General features: G+C 54.5%; 1 protein-coding gene across 4 annotated transcripts in view; it reads left to right on the top strand.

The window, feature by feature from the left end:
* Positions 1-14,254, top strand: part of HSPA12A (heat shock protein family A (Hsp70) member 12A) — a 110,538-nt gene that overhangs the window by 58,533 nt on the left and 37,751 nt on the right. Inside the window, exon 1 of one of the 4 annotated variants that reach the window (XM_081158755.1) lies at positions 217-412. The exons of 2 other annotated variants lie outside the window; for them this stretch is intronic. In XM_081158755.1, coding sequence (XP_081014881.1) covers positions 370-412 — 43 coding nt within the window. In that variant the 5' untranslated portion in view covers positions 217-369. Of the gene's footprint in view, positions 1-216; positions 413-14,254 lie in introns of those variants that run through there. One more of the 4 variants, XM_081158753.1, reaches the window with a different exon arrangement.

Raw genomic sequence — 14,254 nt, 5'->3', positions numbered from 1 at the left:
CGAGCCAGAGCCCGGGCCGCGCACCTGCCCCGCCTCGGCCGCTCGGCGGAGAGCCCGGGAGAGGAGGGGAGCGGCCGGGCCTCGGCTGGACAGGTTGGGGCGGGCGAGCGGGCTCGGGACTCTCCGGCCGCGCCGCCTTGCCCGGCCTTCCCCAGCCCTCCCCGGCCCGCGGGGCTCGGCGGGGCGGGGCGGGGCGCGGGGCGGGCCCGGGAGGAGCCCGGGGCGGAGCCGGGCTGCTGCGGTGGTCGCGTCAGAGCAGAGCTCCGGCGGCCCCGCGCTCAGACCCGGCCCGAGCGCCGCCGAGGACGGGACGAGACCTGCACCGCGGGGCGCTGCGCGGGGCTCCTCTCGCGCCGGGGCTGCGCGGCCATGGCGGCCAAGGAGGCTGTGAGCAGCGACTCGGGGCCCCGAGGTGAGTGCGGGGCGCAGGTCCCGCGGCGGCGGCGGCGGGGCCGGCCCGGCAGGGAGGAGGCGCGTTCGGCCCGGCGCCCCGCAGCTCCCTCGCGGGCCGCGGGAAAGTGGGAGCCCCCGCCCCATCCTGCCCCGTTGGCGGGGCCGCGGCCAGTGCCACAGCCGGGCAGGGGGTCCGGGGGGCCGGAGGCGGCGCTCTGGTCACGGGCTCTGCTCCCGCCTGGGGCGCGGACACTGCGGCGGGGACCGCAGACCCCGCCCGGGCACCCTGGCGGCCGTAGCCGCGGGGTGGCGCCTCCTGCGGGGCCGGGTGCGAGTCTGGGTGAGAGCCGCCCCCTCGTCCACCCCCAGCGCGCGGTGCGGGGACGCGCGCACTTGCCCGGTAAAGGGCTGGCCGCGGGGTGGTCCGGTGTCCCCGGCGCCGCTTTTCCGTGACTCAGCGGGGCGGGGGTGGGAGCCTGTGGGAAACGGAAGATTTGGACCGGTCCCCTCCCTCGCCCCGCCGAGCTCGGTCGGATGCGCCGGGAGTCGGGGCTGCAGCTCGGGCTCAAACTGCACCCCACGCCCCTCCCCAGGGACCCCCTGGGCTGCGGAGGGCTGGCTGCTCCCCCTGCCCGGGCGGGGGTGGGGAGGGAGGCAGCTCCGGGCCGGGACGCGCGGGCGCTCGCAGTCCCGCGGACGAGCCGCGCGCGCTCTTTGCGGAGCTGTGGCGGGGGAGGGGCGCGGAGCGAGGAGGACCTGCGCCGGGAGCCGGGAGGAGCCGGGAGGAGCCGCTCCTGGAGCCGGCGAGAAGCCATGGCCTCGCCAGCGCAGCCGACGGGCTGCCAGGGTTGAGGGTCTCAAGTGGGGAAAGTCTGGCGCCTGGAGACGGCGCGCGCCCCCGACCTGCGGGGCTGGAGCCGAAAGCGGCCCGCGGGCTCCCCCCGGAGCCCCCGGACCAGCCGCCCAACGAGGGTGGGATTAAAATGCCCGGACGAAAGGGAAATTCATCCAGGAAAGGTGCGCCCGGCTCTGCCGGGACTCCCCCCCCCCCAAAGCTGGGGAAACTGAGTCAGGCGGCAGCACAGCTACCACGGGGCGGTGCGATCGCCGTCTCGCTGCCTGCGGTCTAGGTCCCCGCCCTTTGCTGGCTCCACAGGCCCCGGGCCCCCTCCCCAGCCCATTGTTCTGGAGGATCTGGGAGGTGCCTCCCCGCGCGCACTGCAGTGGTGGGGGAGGCCGGGGTGGGGGGGAGGGGGAGAGCCCGACTTGGCGCCCTCCTGGGAGCAACCTTGGAGAGCCCAGGCCTAGAGCGCGAGCGGTGCTTTGACACACACATCCCCAAGTCCCCCCTCCCCGCCACCTTCCTGCCCTGCCCCAGCTGGCAAACACTGGCAGCGGGCTGGAGGCTTGTCTTTGTCTGAACATCATTCAGCAACTGGATTGATTCATTCCCCCCCCCCCCACACACACACCCTTTTCTTTAAATTGGAAAAAAAAAAAATTAGAATGATAGGAGAGGTGTCAGAATTGCCAAGAATTACTAAAGCTTAACTTAGTGAACCGGTTTCTTGCCTCTCATGCTGGGATAGCGAGCCGCTGTATCGCATGCAAGGTTGGCCACAGGATTTGTCAAATGAGTGAGCAGGGATGTCCACCCTCAGACACCCTTTTGTCTCCTATAATGGAACTCAGCACCCCTGCTCTACACACACACACACACACACACACACACACACCCCAGGGCACTTGCTGTGTGCTTGTCCTCAGGGCTGGGAGAGCTCGCCATTCACGATGAGGCTGCACATGCTGGGTGTGCCAGGCCACTTGCCACTGCTCACCTGTGTCTATTCTGGAGCGTTTCCTCATGTCCATTGCTCTGCAGTTCAAGGCAGCCTGTGGGAATTCCTGGCACATGGATTTGGGACACAGAGCAGGCTCTCCCTGGCAACTCACTGCTTATCTGTGGGCTCCCATCCCTTCGTCTATAAAATGGGAGATGTTACTAGTATTTCATAGGAGCAGAGCCTGCTCCCCCCCCCCAACACATCTCTTTCTAAGGTTTCCTCATTGAGTGTTCTGTGTTGGACAAATAAACGTGCAATATTTTATTTTTTAAAGCCTCACAAAAAAACTCTGTTACCAGCATCCCCCTTTTACTGGGCAGGAAATCTAAACATGGTTCAGTGACCTAGCCAAGGTCACATAGCTAGGAAGTATTGATTCAGACCCAGGCCATCTGATTCCAGGGCTGCCCGCCCTTCACCACCATCCTGTATAACCTCGTGGCTGTGGCCGGCGATTTCCATTCTATTAGGGACATAAAAATGGTTGCTCTCCCCAGGATTATTTCCAGGATGCTCTTGGTGTGAGAGGGTGAGTGCCACAGGTATGGAACTGAGTTGGGACTTGTAAGCCCTGGGAGCCCTGAGTTGCTGGGGTGTGCCAGAAAGGCTGGCCATAGAATTTCCCCCAACAAATCAAGTTGAGGGTGGGGTGGGGAGTGGATGGAAGTGCCCACGGAACAAGAATGGCAGGATATTGGTAGTTGTTGAAGCTGGGTGATCTGTACAGGGCAGTTCATCAGTATTCCACTTGTTTTGTATATGCTTGCAAACTTCCTTAATAGGATGTTTAAATCAGTTAATTTGTAAAATCAGAAGCGCCACCTTTTAATCTCTGGAGGGTTGAACAGGAAAGGCTGAAATGACCTTCAGTCCTGCCCCGACCAAGACCTGGGTTGGTCGACACATAGAGCCCTGGAAGGACGAGATGAACTGAGGGAGTGAGCAAGGGGTGGTTCAGGTTGGACTCGCTCCTAAGGTGCCAAGTCAGGGCTACCCAGGGGCAGTGGGTGGGAGCCTAGTAATTTGCTCTGGGGGGAAGGGGGTAAGGTGAGGAGCAGCAGGCAGGGAGTTTTGCCTGGGTTGGTGGGCCCTCTATAAGCATTGCTTTGGGCCTTGGAGCTGGGATTCTTACCATCCTGGCAGTTAATCATAATAAAAATAAGCATTTTAAACATGGACGTTGATTGAGGACTTAATTTACGCTAAAGCCTGAGAATATCAAATTATTCATTTAGCCCTGGCCACGTCTGTTAATGAGTGAATGACTCTGCGAGGGAGGCCCTGTGACCCCGTTTCACCAGGAAGAAAGCGGCCAGGCCAGCGTGGCACAACTGGAAATGGGCTGGAAGAGGGTTAGGAGGCACCTGGTCAAGCCTCTCCTAGCACATGCCTGGCGTGTCATAGGCCTTCAGAGAATTTTATTGAATGTCTGAATGAGGACATGACTAGCAGAGAGGATGTGGCTGCCCGACTTCCCTGTGGTCACCAAACTACAGATGGAAGTGGACGGGTGCCGAATGTGGCTCCCAAGCTGGCCAAGAAGTCATAGTGATGCGCAGGATGTCATTAGTTAGGGCTCTGGCCACGGGACCCACTTCCATGTCCATAGCTGCCTCTGCAGCTGTGAGCCCTGCCACGGTGGTTCCTGTGGCCCCTCCCTGTCCACGCTTCCCACACAGGGTCTTGTGTTTCCCACAGCCCTGTGGTCTCCTTTGGTCCTCATGCAGTTCCCCCTGCCAGGAATATCCCCCCTTTCTCTAGCAAACTCCTACTCATCCTTCAAAACTCAGTATAAGCATCACTTCTCAGGAAAGCCTTCTTGGACTCAACCCATCTGAATGAGATTCCTACCTGTGTGGTTCCAAAGCCTTTGGTACTGACTGTTGTTGGTAATCTCAACGAGTGTTCATTGAGTGCACAGTGTTTCCATTTTATATGCATAAATCCCATTGGCTCCTCCAACAAACCTATGAGGTTGGTGTTATTACCCCATTTTGCTGATAAGGTAGTTGAGGCCTTTGAGAAATTTGGTAACTTGCCCGGGCCAAGGAATCAAATTGCCCAGCTAATGAATGCTTGAGTTGGTATGTGAATCAATTATGGAGCCTAAAAGCTTCTGCTCTTTCCCTCAATGACTTTTCTCCCAACAAGGGCAGGGACTTTTTCTTTCATGGCCATACTCTTAGTAAGGGCACATAGTAGGTGCTCAATAAATATCCTACTGTGTGTTGACTGAATATCAGTCAGCAAGCCCTGAGGGAACACAGCAGTGGGGAGTGGCATCCACATCGTGCCCACTCCACAGTGGAGTGGTGCTTCTGGAAGCATGGATGCTCAGGAGTGGGAGGCAGCAGGTGGGGTGTGTGGGCAGGGCTCAGTCAATCACTAAAGAGATTCGGCTTTGATTCCAACAAGGCTTTGAGTGATGATGCAATCTTGTGGGGGCAAAATGCTCTCTCATGGCATAAATAGGCCTCTTTGGTAAGGGAGAAAGCTGCTTTATTATCGCTCTGCATACTTTGAATGGCAGGGAGGAACCAGGGCCTTAATGAATGAACAACATGTGGCAGGGAGCGGGCGCCTCCCACCCACGGGCGCGTGGGGTCTGGGCTTCTGGAGAGCAGGGTGAGCCAAGGAGCCGACCGAGAAATGCTGCTTTAGGTTGTCCAGGTGGAGAAGGAGAATGTTCCAGGGGGATTTCACAGGGGCAGTCAGCATGGGTTCCAATCCTGGCTTCACTACTTACCAGCCATGGGATCCTGGGCAAGCTGCTTAGTCCCCCCCACCCCTCAGTTTCCTTCTCTGTAAAGTGTGGGGATAATCATAGTACCCTTGTCAGAGTGGATTTGATTTACCAGCATAACTCCTGCTAAGTGCTGAGTACACTTCCCGGCTCATTTGCTGTTATCTGCTATTATTATTTACTATTATGAATCCAGTGGGCGTAGGTAGGACAGTTATCAACCGCTGCATTCATCCAGGAGACTCACAGGGGAGAAGGGTCGGCCCTAGATCCCACAGCTAAGAAGGACCAGACCTCAGCCTGAGCCTCAGGCCACATGGCTTCTTGTCCTACAATCTCAGGCTGTTGGCCCCATTTGACTCCCAGTTGGTCATTTGCCAAGGCTCTGAGCTCCCACTGGGTTTCCTGACAGGGGCACCGGTGGGGTTCAAGGTCTCTTGCATCCCTGGACTCTACCCAGGGCCTTCATCCTGTTGACCTCAGATGACTCCCAGTCCACCATCGGACAGGCTCCACCCACTGTACTGAGACCCCAGGTCTGAAGCTTTGCAGATGCTGCTGTGACCTCTGCCAGGACCACCCCTCTTCTTCCAGCCTTGACCATGACCTGGCAGCTGTGAGGTCAAGTGGAGCTGATGGCCCCACAGCACCCCTTCTGGGGAACCCTGAACTGCAGAGCTTGGGCCCCAGTTTTAGTCTCCGTATCTCTAGGGTGGCCATGTGCCCTGGTTTGCCGGGACAGTTGTGGTGTATGCCTCTTGTCCCAGTGACATTATTAATAGTGGCTCCTTTCACTTGCTAAGTATCCGTGTTTGGAAGATAAATTATGTGGTTGTGCTATTTATCTCTCTCCTCATCTCAGCCATCGGGGCCTCATGTGGGACAAGGGGGGCAGTAGGGCGTGTGGTTGAACCCGGGTTTGGGCTCAAACACTTCTGAGTTCCGATGTGTGTAACCTCCGGGTGTAACATTGCTGTGCCTCAGTTTCTTCTGCTGTAAAGGATGATTAATAATCCTGCTCCACTGGGGGGCCGTGAGAATTAGGCATGAGAATATACGTCAGATGCTAAGCGTGAGCCTGGTACACAGAGGGTGCTGGGTCAGTGGCTGTAATTCATCATTATCATTGTTGCTTTGATTTGGGAGATGGAGGATTAAATGTGGGATCTGGAGTCAGACTCCTCGGGTGCAACTCTGGGCTGTGTCATTTACTTGCTCTATGGCCCTGACAAGTTACTTTACCTCTTAAAGGCTCAGTTTTCTCATGTATTGAATGTGGATTATTCTAGTCTTCTCCATAATGTTTTGGTGAGGATTGAGTGAGTTTATACAAGAAAAGCACTTAGAACAGGGCAGGCCACAAAGTAGTCACTGAATTAATGTTAACTGATATTATTAGCTGTTATTATTACTATGAATAACAGCCTGAAGATACATTCTTGCAGGCAGGAGGAATTATCTAGTGCATGAGTTTCCAATTGCCCTCATAAAAATTACCACAAGCTCAGTGGCTTAAAACAACACAAATTTATTATCATATAGTCTGGAGGTTGGAAGTAAGTCCATAATGGGTCTCACTGAGCTAAAATCGAGGTGTTGGCAGAGTTATGTTTCTTCTGGAAGCTCACAGTTTCCAGCTTCTGGAGGTCACCTATGAGGTCCTTGGCTTGTGGCCCCGTCTCCCGTCACTCCAAACCACTGCTTCCATTGTCACTTCTGACTCTGCCCCTCCTGCCTCCCTCTTGCAAGGACTCTTTTTAAGGACTGCTTATGAAACCCTCCTGGATAATCAGAATTATCTCCCCATCTCAAGATCCTAAATTTAATCATACCCACAAAATCCCTTTTGTCACATAAGATAACATACATATAGGTCCCAAGGATCAGGACACGTGCATATTTGGGGGACCATTATTCACCATCCCACAGCCAGAAAGATTGGGGTCTTGCTTACATTTAAGAGTGTTAGTCAGAGGGCCTCCAGTCTCCTCTAAGGACAGTTTGAATGTTGCAAACTGTTCCTCCTGCATGTTTTACATCCTTCGGGCTCCTTTTGAACCTGCTGCATGACGCCTTCCCGGAGTTTGGGCTGTTGGTCAGCCCTTGGCTTCTATTCAATCCTGGTGGGGTCCCTGGAGACACTGCCCCTTTCAGAGTGGCTTGTCCCCTTCTCAGGGCTTGTGGAATCATTGAAACCTGAGTAAAGAGTAGGTTTATTGGCTCCCACCTGGGGAATACTATTGAGTTTTTAAAGGATTAGTGAAAAATGTCTGCAAAATGTCACATTATATTTACTTTTGCTATGTAACCAACCATCCCAAAATTTAGTGGCTTAAAAAGTAGTGATGTATTTGCTCATGACTCTGCGAGCAGGTCTCTGCTGGGTGGTTCTTCTGCTGGTCTTGCCTGAGGTCACTCATGTGACTGCAGCCATCTGATGGCTGGGCTGGACCAGAGAGTCCAGGTAGCCTTAGTCGGGGCTGTGGGGGTTGGCGCTGGCGGTTAGCTGGGTTTCTTTCTCCACGTGGTCCTTTACCCTCAAGGCTAGGTTGGGCTTCTGTATGTGGAGGCCTCAGAGCAGCAAGAGGAGGAGAGGGGAAGCTGCAGGGCCTCTTGAGACCTTCCCGAGAACCCATATAATATCACTTCTGCTGCATTCTTGTGGATACATGGGACTTACGTTGGCTCATTGGCAAATTTCCCCTGCATGTTTATGTTTTAATGGATCAGGACACGCTTTCTAATGATTAAAGAGCAATAGGTGGGGAACTGAGAAAAAAGCTGATAATCTATAGACATACCTTCCCCTTTAAGCTGTTTGGGGAAACTGAGAGGGCAGATGAAGGAGCTGAAGGCATTGCCCTGTGAGGAAACAGTGGGTGCAGATGACACCCCGGGTGGGGCTTTTAATTGTGGTCAGAACGACCTCTGTAAGAAGTGAGCGCCCCTGAGGCCCTTCACCTTAAAGGAGGAGCCCCAGGCAACGATGTGTTCACTGTGGCCATGGGTCCGGGTGCTGGGATACCACTAGAGCCACTGCTGTTTTTGGAAGCACTCAGGTGACAAGATTCCGTAGCTGTTGAGTGGTGTGCACCAACACTGTTTTCCCCGTGAGTCCTGTTATTTTTAGTGTGTGATTTTGCAGAATGTGAAGATTTTTAGGAAAATGGGCCACATTATAGCAGAAACACTTGTGTTTCTATTTGCTGTAGGATGAGTGTCCATTTAAAAATATTTGCACTGTTACAGAGCAGAGCCTCAAATGACAGCCACCAGGAAGAGCCTCTGGTCACTTCCCTTATTTTCTGAGCACATTAACCGAACTTTTGAGATTGCTTTACTTCCCAGATGTTGAGCATGCTTTTTGGGTAGTTTTGCCGACTACGTCCCAATTTTGCTGTCAGAAGCAGAGGCTCCGGGAAGGTAGTAAGCTCTGTAGGAGGGAGCCCCTATCCCATCGGCCCCTTAGCCCCCCAAATCTCAGAGGGAAGTGGGTTTTGCTGGCGTCCTTTGTTCCCCATAAACTGGCATGAGTGATCTCCTTTGCTTTCCAGTTTTCTAAATCAGACCCTGTGGCCTGTTGGTTTCTCTGTGACTGGGAGCAGAGGTTTCTGTACCCAGACTCCTGGTTCCTGTTTGGGACCCAGACGATGTAGATGTTGGGGCTCAAGCCTGCTGACTTGGAGGCCTCGGGCTGGCCTCAAGGTTAATCCCTCCGGTCACTTCCTTCCTTCCTTGTCCTGGAGGGGCCATTTCTGCCTGTTGGGTTAGGAAGCTGTTGACAGCACAAACACCAGGAGTCCTGCTCCCAGAGCCCAGATGAAAGTTGAGAAAGCAGAGCTTGTAGGTGGCTCTGCAGCCAAGCGGGACCTGTGTTGTCAGAGATCTCGTTTTACAGATGGACAAATTGAGTTCAAGGAAGGAAAGAGACGGCCCCCAGATACTTGGCAAAGCCTGGGTAAGGGTCCAGGTCAGGAGACTTCCTCGGCTGCTTCCCAGCTGAACCCAGAGACAGCCTCAGAATCCTTCTCAGCACAGCCCTCCGGCCAGCTGAGTCCGTCAGAGGTGGCACGTGGGTCTAAACCTCTTGGCCGGTAATAAATGAATGACCTGTCCCTCCCTGCAGGAGTTACATTTTAAAAGCGTGTTTGAAGAAGTAATGTTTAACCCAGGGGGATGGGGAGCCAGATCTGACGGCTGTGAACGGGAGTCTTCATGGTAGAACCAGCACCACCTTCTTGCATCTACTTTCTTTCATGTTCCTTCAGGTGACATTGGCGGCTGCTCATCTTTTGTGCCCTGGCCCTTGGCAGATGCTTGTTGTAAATGAGTAGGAAGCAGGACTTTTGGTTGCAGGCCACCAAACCTTTTCTAGCTAAAGAAAACCAAAAAGGAGATTTTTATAGTGAAGATCTAGAACTGTTACCAGGTGGTTTCTGGAGCTTAGGCCCGCTGCCCAGTCTAAGAGGGAAAGCCCAGGAGCCTGGAGTTCTCTCTGCACCCCACTCCCCAATCTCTTATTCCTGTTGGAGAGGCCACATAAGAAGGGGACTGAGGCTCCCCAACCAGCAGCCCAGGTGAGCATCTGACCCATGAGAGAGGCTTTCTTGGACCATCCAGCCCCAGTCGAGTCTTCACGTGACTATAGCTACGCGTTGACCCCAGGTGAGAAAAGCCCAAATGGCAGAGTTTTGTGCAGACAACTGGTTGTTATGTTAAGCTACTCAATCTTGGAGTTAAAACATTTTTTTTTTCTTAATAGCAGTAGATAACTAATACAGTCCTATTTTCCTTTCTTTAATGAATTGAGTATAATAGGCGATAGATTTAATAAAAATGTTTTAATGCCTGTCCTTGGCAAAATCAAAACTTGACTACACTGTGTGAGGCCCATAGCGTGTGGGGGATTTTACTACCTGGTGCACTGAGGCACCGTGGAGCACGTGCTCACACCCAGCAGCCTGGGTGTATGCTTGTGCCTGCACATGTGGGGGGGGGAGAGGAAGGAACAGAGATGGAGGAGAGGGAGGGGGACCTGGAGAGGCTGGATGTTAGAGCTTCTGGCAGGCTTTCCCTTGGGGTTCAAGCATGAACTCACAAGGACTTGGCTGGTTATTAATCTTGAGTCTGCACCCCTTGGCTCTTCCCCGAACGTTTGCTGGTGAGATCCCAAAGTGCCGCATGCTGGGGGCCAGGAAGGAAGACCGGCTGCAGGATGGGATTTATCAAGGAGCCAGAGGAATGGCAGCATGCACTTTGCCCTACTTATTTTCTGTATCTCAACCTTGTGTGTTGAATGAAAAGCAGACTTTCATGTGTAAAAGCAGACTTTCTCGCCAGGTTATATCGTAAACTGGGCATGCATTCCTGTGCAGAGGTAAGGTAGGGCACACACACAGCTGGGGCCCTGGGAAGACTGCCCCTCAAAAATCTTAGTGTGTGGTGGGGCTGGCCAAGGCGAGGCCACTTCCTAATGAAATATTAGCCATGAGGCCAAAAAAAGCTGCAAACTACAAACAGTGAAGCCAAAATATTAGCAATGAAGCCAAAAATATGACCGTGGCAGAGGGTTGGCCCGGCTCATCCTGTGACTCACAGAGGAGTAGTCAGGGACTTCCTGTGTCCCCAGATAGCGGCCCCTCACCTCCTCCAGCCAGTGAAGCCCCCCCACACCTCAGGCAGCCGGTTTCTCTCTCAGAGAATTGGTAAGTTGGTTTCCATCAAGATGACCCTTCCTGCCCACCTCTCCCAAACATTTAGAGCCAGAGCCCGTTGGGGGCCATATAGTCAGCATGCTGCCAGCTCCAGGCTTGTTCCCAAATTAGGCAACTGAATACCAGGACTCTGACCCGGCATAAATGATTAAAGGTGGGGTTCAGTGCCTGTTTGTCCAAGGGTTGGAGCCCAGGGTGAGGCCTGGGACCCAGCAGAGCTGTGCCCACCCTGCAGGGAGGCAGGATTTCCATTTCAGCACTGAAGATGTCCCACCTCAGACGGGACAGGTGTGAACATTTGGGGGGTTGAATACTGAAGCCAGAAGCAACACCCCAAAAATATAGCTCATAGCTCCTACATTGGGCCTGGAAGAGACTGAGAGGCCAGGGCATTTTAGGAACCCCTTCCAGGCAGGCCCCTGAGCTGCGCTCTGTCTGGGAGGCAGTGTGGTATTGTGGGACAAGGTCAAGTCCTGGGTTTGAGTTTCAGCTCCACTGTGTACTCGCTGTGAGGCCTCGGACAGGCCTGGAAACCTCCCTGAGCTTCTATCTCATCCATAGGATGGAGCTGAGAAATAAAGCCCTTGGGGTCACTGGGAAGACTTGCTGGGCAGAGAGGTGGTCCCCAGGGTGTGGAAGCCACGTGATCACTGGGGGCTGATGGAGGCTGGTGCAGGAATTGGGAGCAAGCAAGGACCTCGGGCAGGACCAGAACTGTGGCCAGGGCACCCCAGTGAGGCCACAGGAGGTGATGGGGAAGAGCCAGGCTCACACCTGCTCCCCCAGCCCAGCCATCTATCTCCTCTGTCCCCATGCTGTCTGGGGCAGGTACTGGGTAAAAACAAAGACAACTTTGGCTCTCATGAATAAAGCTACACATTCATCATGGAAAATATAATAATCCAAAGGAAGAAAGGAGGAAACAGCTAGAGCCCCACACCCAGAGGCAGCCCCTGCTAACCTGGTGCTCAGCCTTCTAGACTCCCTGGACATCAGGAGACAAAGGTGACAGAGGTGCTTTCATGACACCCAGCCCTGAGGGGTGGGGTGCTAGCTTCGTTTTTGAGATGATGGCACAGATGCTTGAAAAGTTAAGTTTAGGGGGAAAGTGGGTGTTGGATGAGATGGTTTCTGAGCCCGAAGTGTGTCTTCTTCAAAAGTCCTTGTCCTGGATCATTTCTGTGACACTCCCTCCCATGCCTGCCCCAGCCATAAGAAAGCCACTCCCAAGACCCCTTGATTCCCTGACACAAACATCCAGGGAGCAGGAGGATTGGGCTCCCCGGGTGCAGGGCTCCTCAAGCAGGGCTATGCCTGTTTGGAGGGCAGTCATGAGGGTCAGCTCCTCCCACAGAAGGACAGGGGGCCTCTTGTCCCTGCAGACTAGTGCAGGGGACAGGCCGAGGGGATGGCAGATGGCCTCCCAGGTGGCAGAGAACAGAGCCCAGCTGGTGCAGCCGGTAGTTTGGGGGCAGTAATGGTGTGGGGTGCAGTGGTGAGGGGCTAATGGAGGTGACTGATGGGTTAAAGAGTTAGATCTGCTACGAAGGGCAGTAGAAAACCACAGTAGGTGCTTGAGGCTGGAAGTAACCTGATGAATTGGTGTTTGTGATGTGATCTGGGGGGGCAGCCTGGAAACGGACTAAAAGGCCCTCTGGGAAGCTCTCCACGCTGCCCTGCCTTCACACATGCTGTTCCCCTGCCTGCTGTTCCCTCCCCATCTTGTTTACTCAGCCAGCTTGCCCTTCAAGATGCCAGTCAAGCATCGCCACCGCTAACCCCCCTGTGGCACTTAGCACGTGTCTAATAGAGCGCAGAATAGAATTTTACAGTGTTCTTAATTACAGTCCTTAAGCTGACACCACTTGCTCTGTTTTGGCCTGAGAAGCCAGTCAGGTTCTCATGAATTAAATACACATGTGGTGTGTCCACTGGACAAGGCTAATGGCAGCCCGATGGGGAAGGGCCAGAGGAGGGCTCGGCCAGACGCACGGACGAAGGGGCTCTTTCGCATGGCCTGGTCCTTCCTGCTGAAGAACTTCCCAGGTGGTGCCGAAGTGATTCCCTGCCGCATGCTTAGCTTCCCAGAGGTCTCCTTGTTCACCAACCCAGAATGTCCCCAGAGTTGTGGGTGCACCATCAGGACCTTCCTAGGTCTATGAAGAGGGGGGGAGGCGAGGGCGGGGAGAACGGGCCTGTGCAGGCATCCCTGCCACCAGCTCCCACTCCTCCCAGTCTGAGGCATTCCTGTGGACACCTCCCAGAGGTCACCTCCGGGAGGGGAGGTCGCCACCCCGCACTCTTGACATTCCAGGCCCTGTAGGGGTGCGCCTGCCGAGTCAGGCTGGCTGCTCTGTACCTGGGGCATTCTGCTGGGCAGAGGGGGTGGCCACTGATTAACTGCGCTGCAGATGGAGCCGTCAGAGAAACGCCCTGCGCGTGGCAGGCTTCACGAAGCGGGCCGGCCTGCATCCTGGGAGGCACAGGCCTGTGGTCAGCAGTGATGGAAAGCCACAGGCAGGCCACCTGGGTTTGTGGACGCCCCAGACATCTTTCCTACGTCCAAGCTTGGGCAATTGGCTGTCTGTGGTGGTGGCGAGAGTGCAGTGTCTCATGCCCTGGACCTAGGTTCTTGCCAGCCTGGTGCTGCAGGGGCTGGAACCAGGGTCCTGGAGCCAAGTGTACCCAAGCCCGCATGTGGACAGTACCCACACATGCATCAGGTGTGTGGCACCCAGGACAAGTCTGAATATGCTGGGGTCATCGTTGTGGTTCCCATGGTCCCTAAACATAGAATGTGTATTATTTCCTGGGATTCATACAGTGTAGTAAGTGGGGAGGCTCCGCTGGCCCCATCACACTGCTTGGCCTTAGGTGGGCCAGGGGACACTCTGGGGACCCCATGGGTCCCCTGGCTTGGAGTTCCCACCCCTGCTCAGCGGAGTAGCCTGAGGAATTAAACTGTATTGTGCAGAAAGTCCATTTATATTTCTCGGGAAAAGACTTGGAGCAGGTATGGCCCTCAGGGGAGTTGTTCATTCATTTTCTTTCTTTGTTTAGACTTCTTTGAAGCAGACACTCTATTTTAGCTCCTTTCAAGGGTAGTGACTCTTCAAAGTTTGCCAGACATACTCAGCAAAGTCTACAGTTAATATTTTAACCCAGTGTACTAATGCTTGCTTTGTAAGAATGTGAGTCCATCATTGAAGGTTTTGTGTAAGAAATATAAGAATGTGGGATTTTAAACAAAGGAAGTCTTAAAAAGTCTTCAAAAGCACTGTCCTTCCCGCTAACATGGAAGTCTTTGCCCATCCATCATATGAGCGATGTTCTGGGTACAGGTGCCAGGGCCACCTGTGCTGAGAGGGCATTTGGTTCCCTGGGGGTGACCAGCACCCCGATGCAGCTTCCCAGAGCTCTCGGGAGCTCGCCTCTAGGCTGCGGCGGATAGTCCACGCTTGGCCCTCCTGGGGGCTCTTTTGAGCTTCTTCTTTGCGTTATCTTCTGAAAGCAGCCGTTTCTCAGGCAGGTTCCTGAACACCTCCCTGCCCCAGGACACT

Source organism: Miniopterus schreibersii, assembly GCF_964146895.1.
Source record: "Miniopterus schreibersii genome assembly, chromosome: 14".
Lineage (NCBI taxonomy): Eukaryota > Metazoa > Chordata > Mammalia > Chiroptera > Miniopteridae > Miniopterus > Miniopterus schreibersii.
The sequence above is the reverse complement of the archived record's forward strand: the minus strand, read 5'-3'. Positions and strand labels throughout refer to the sequence as shown.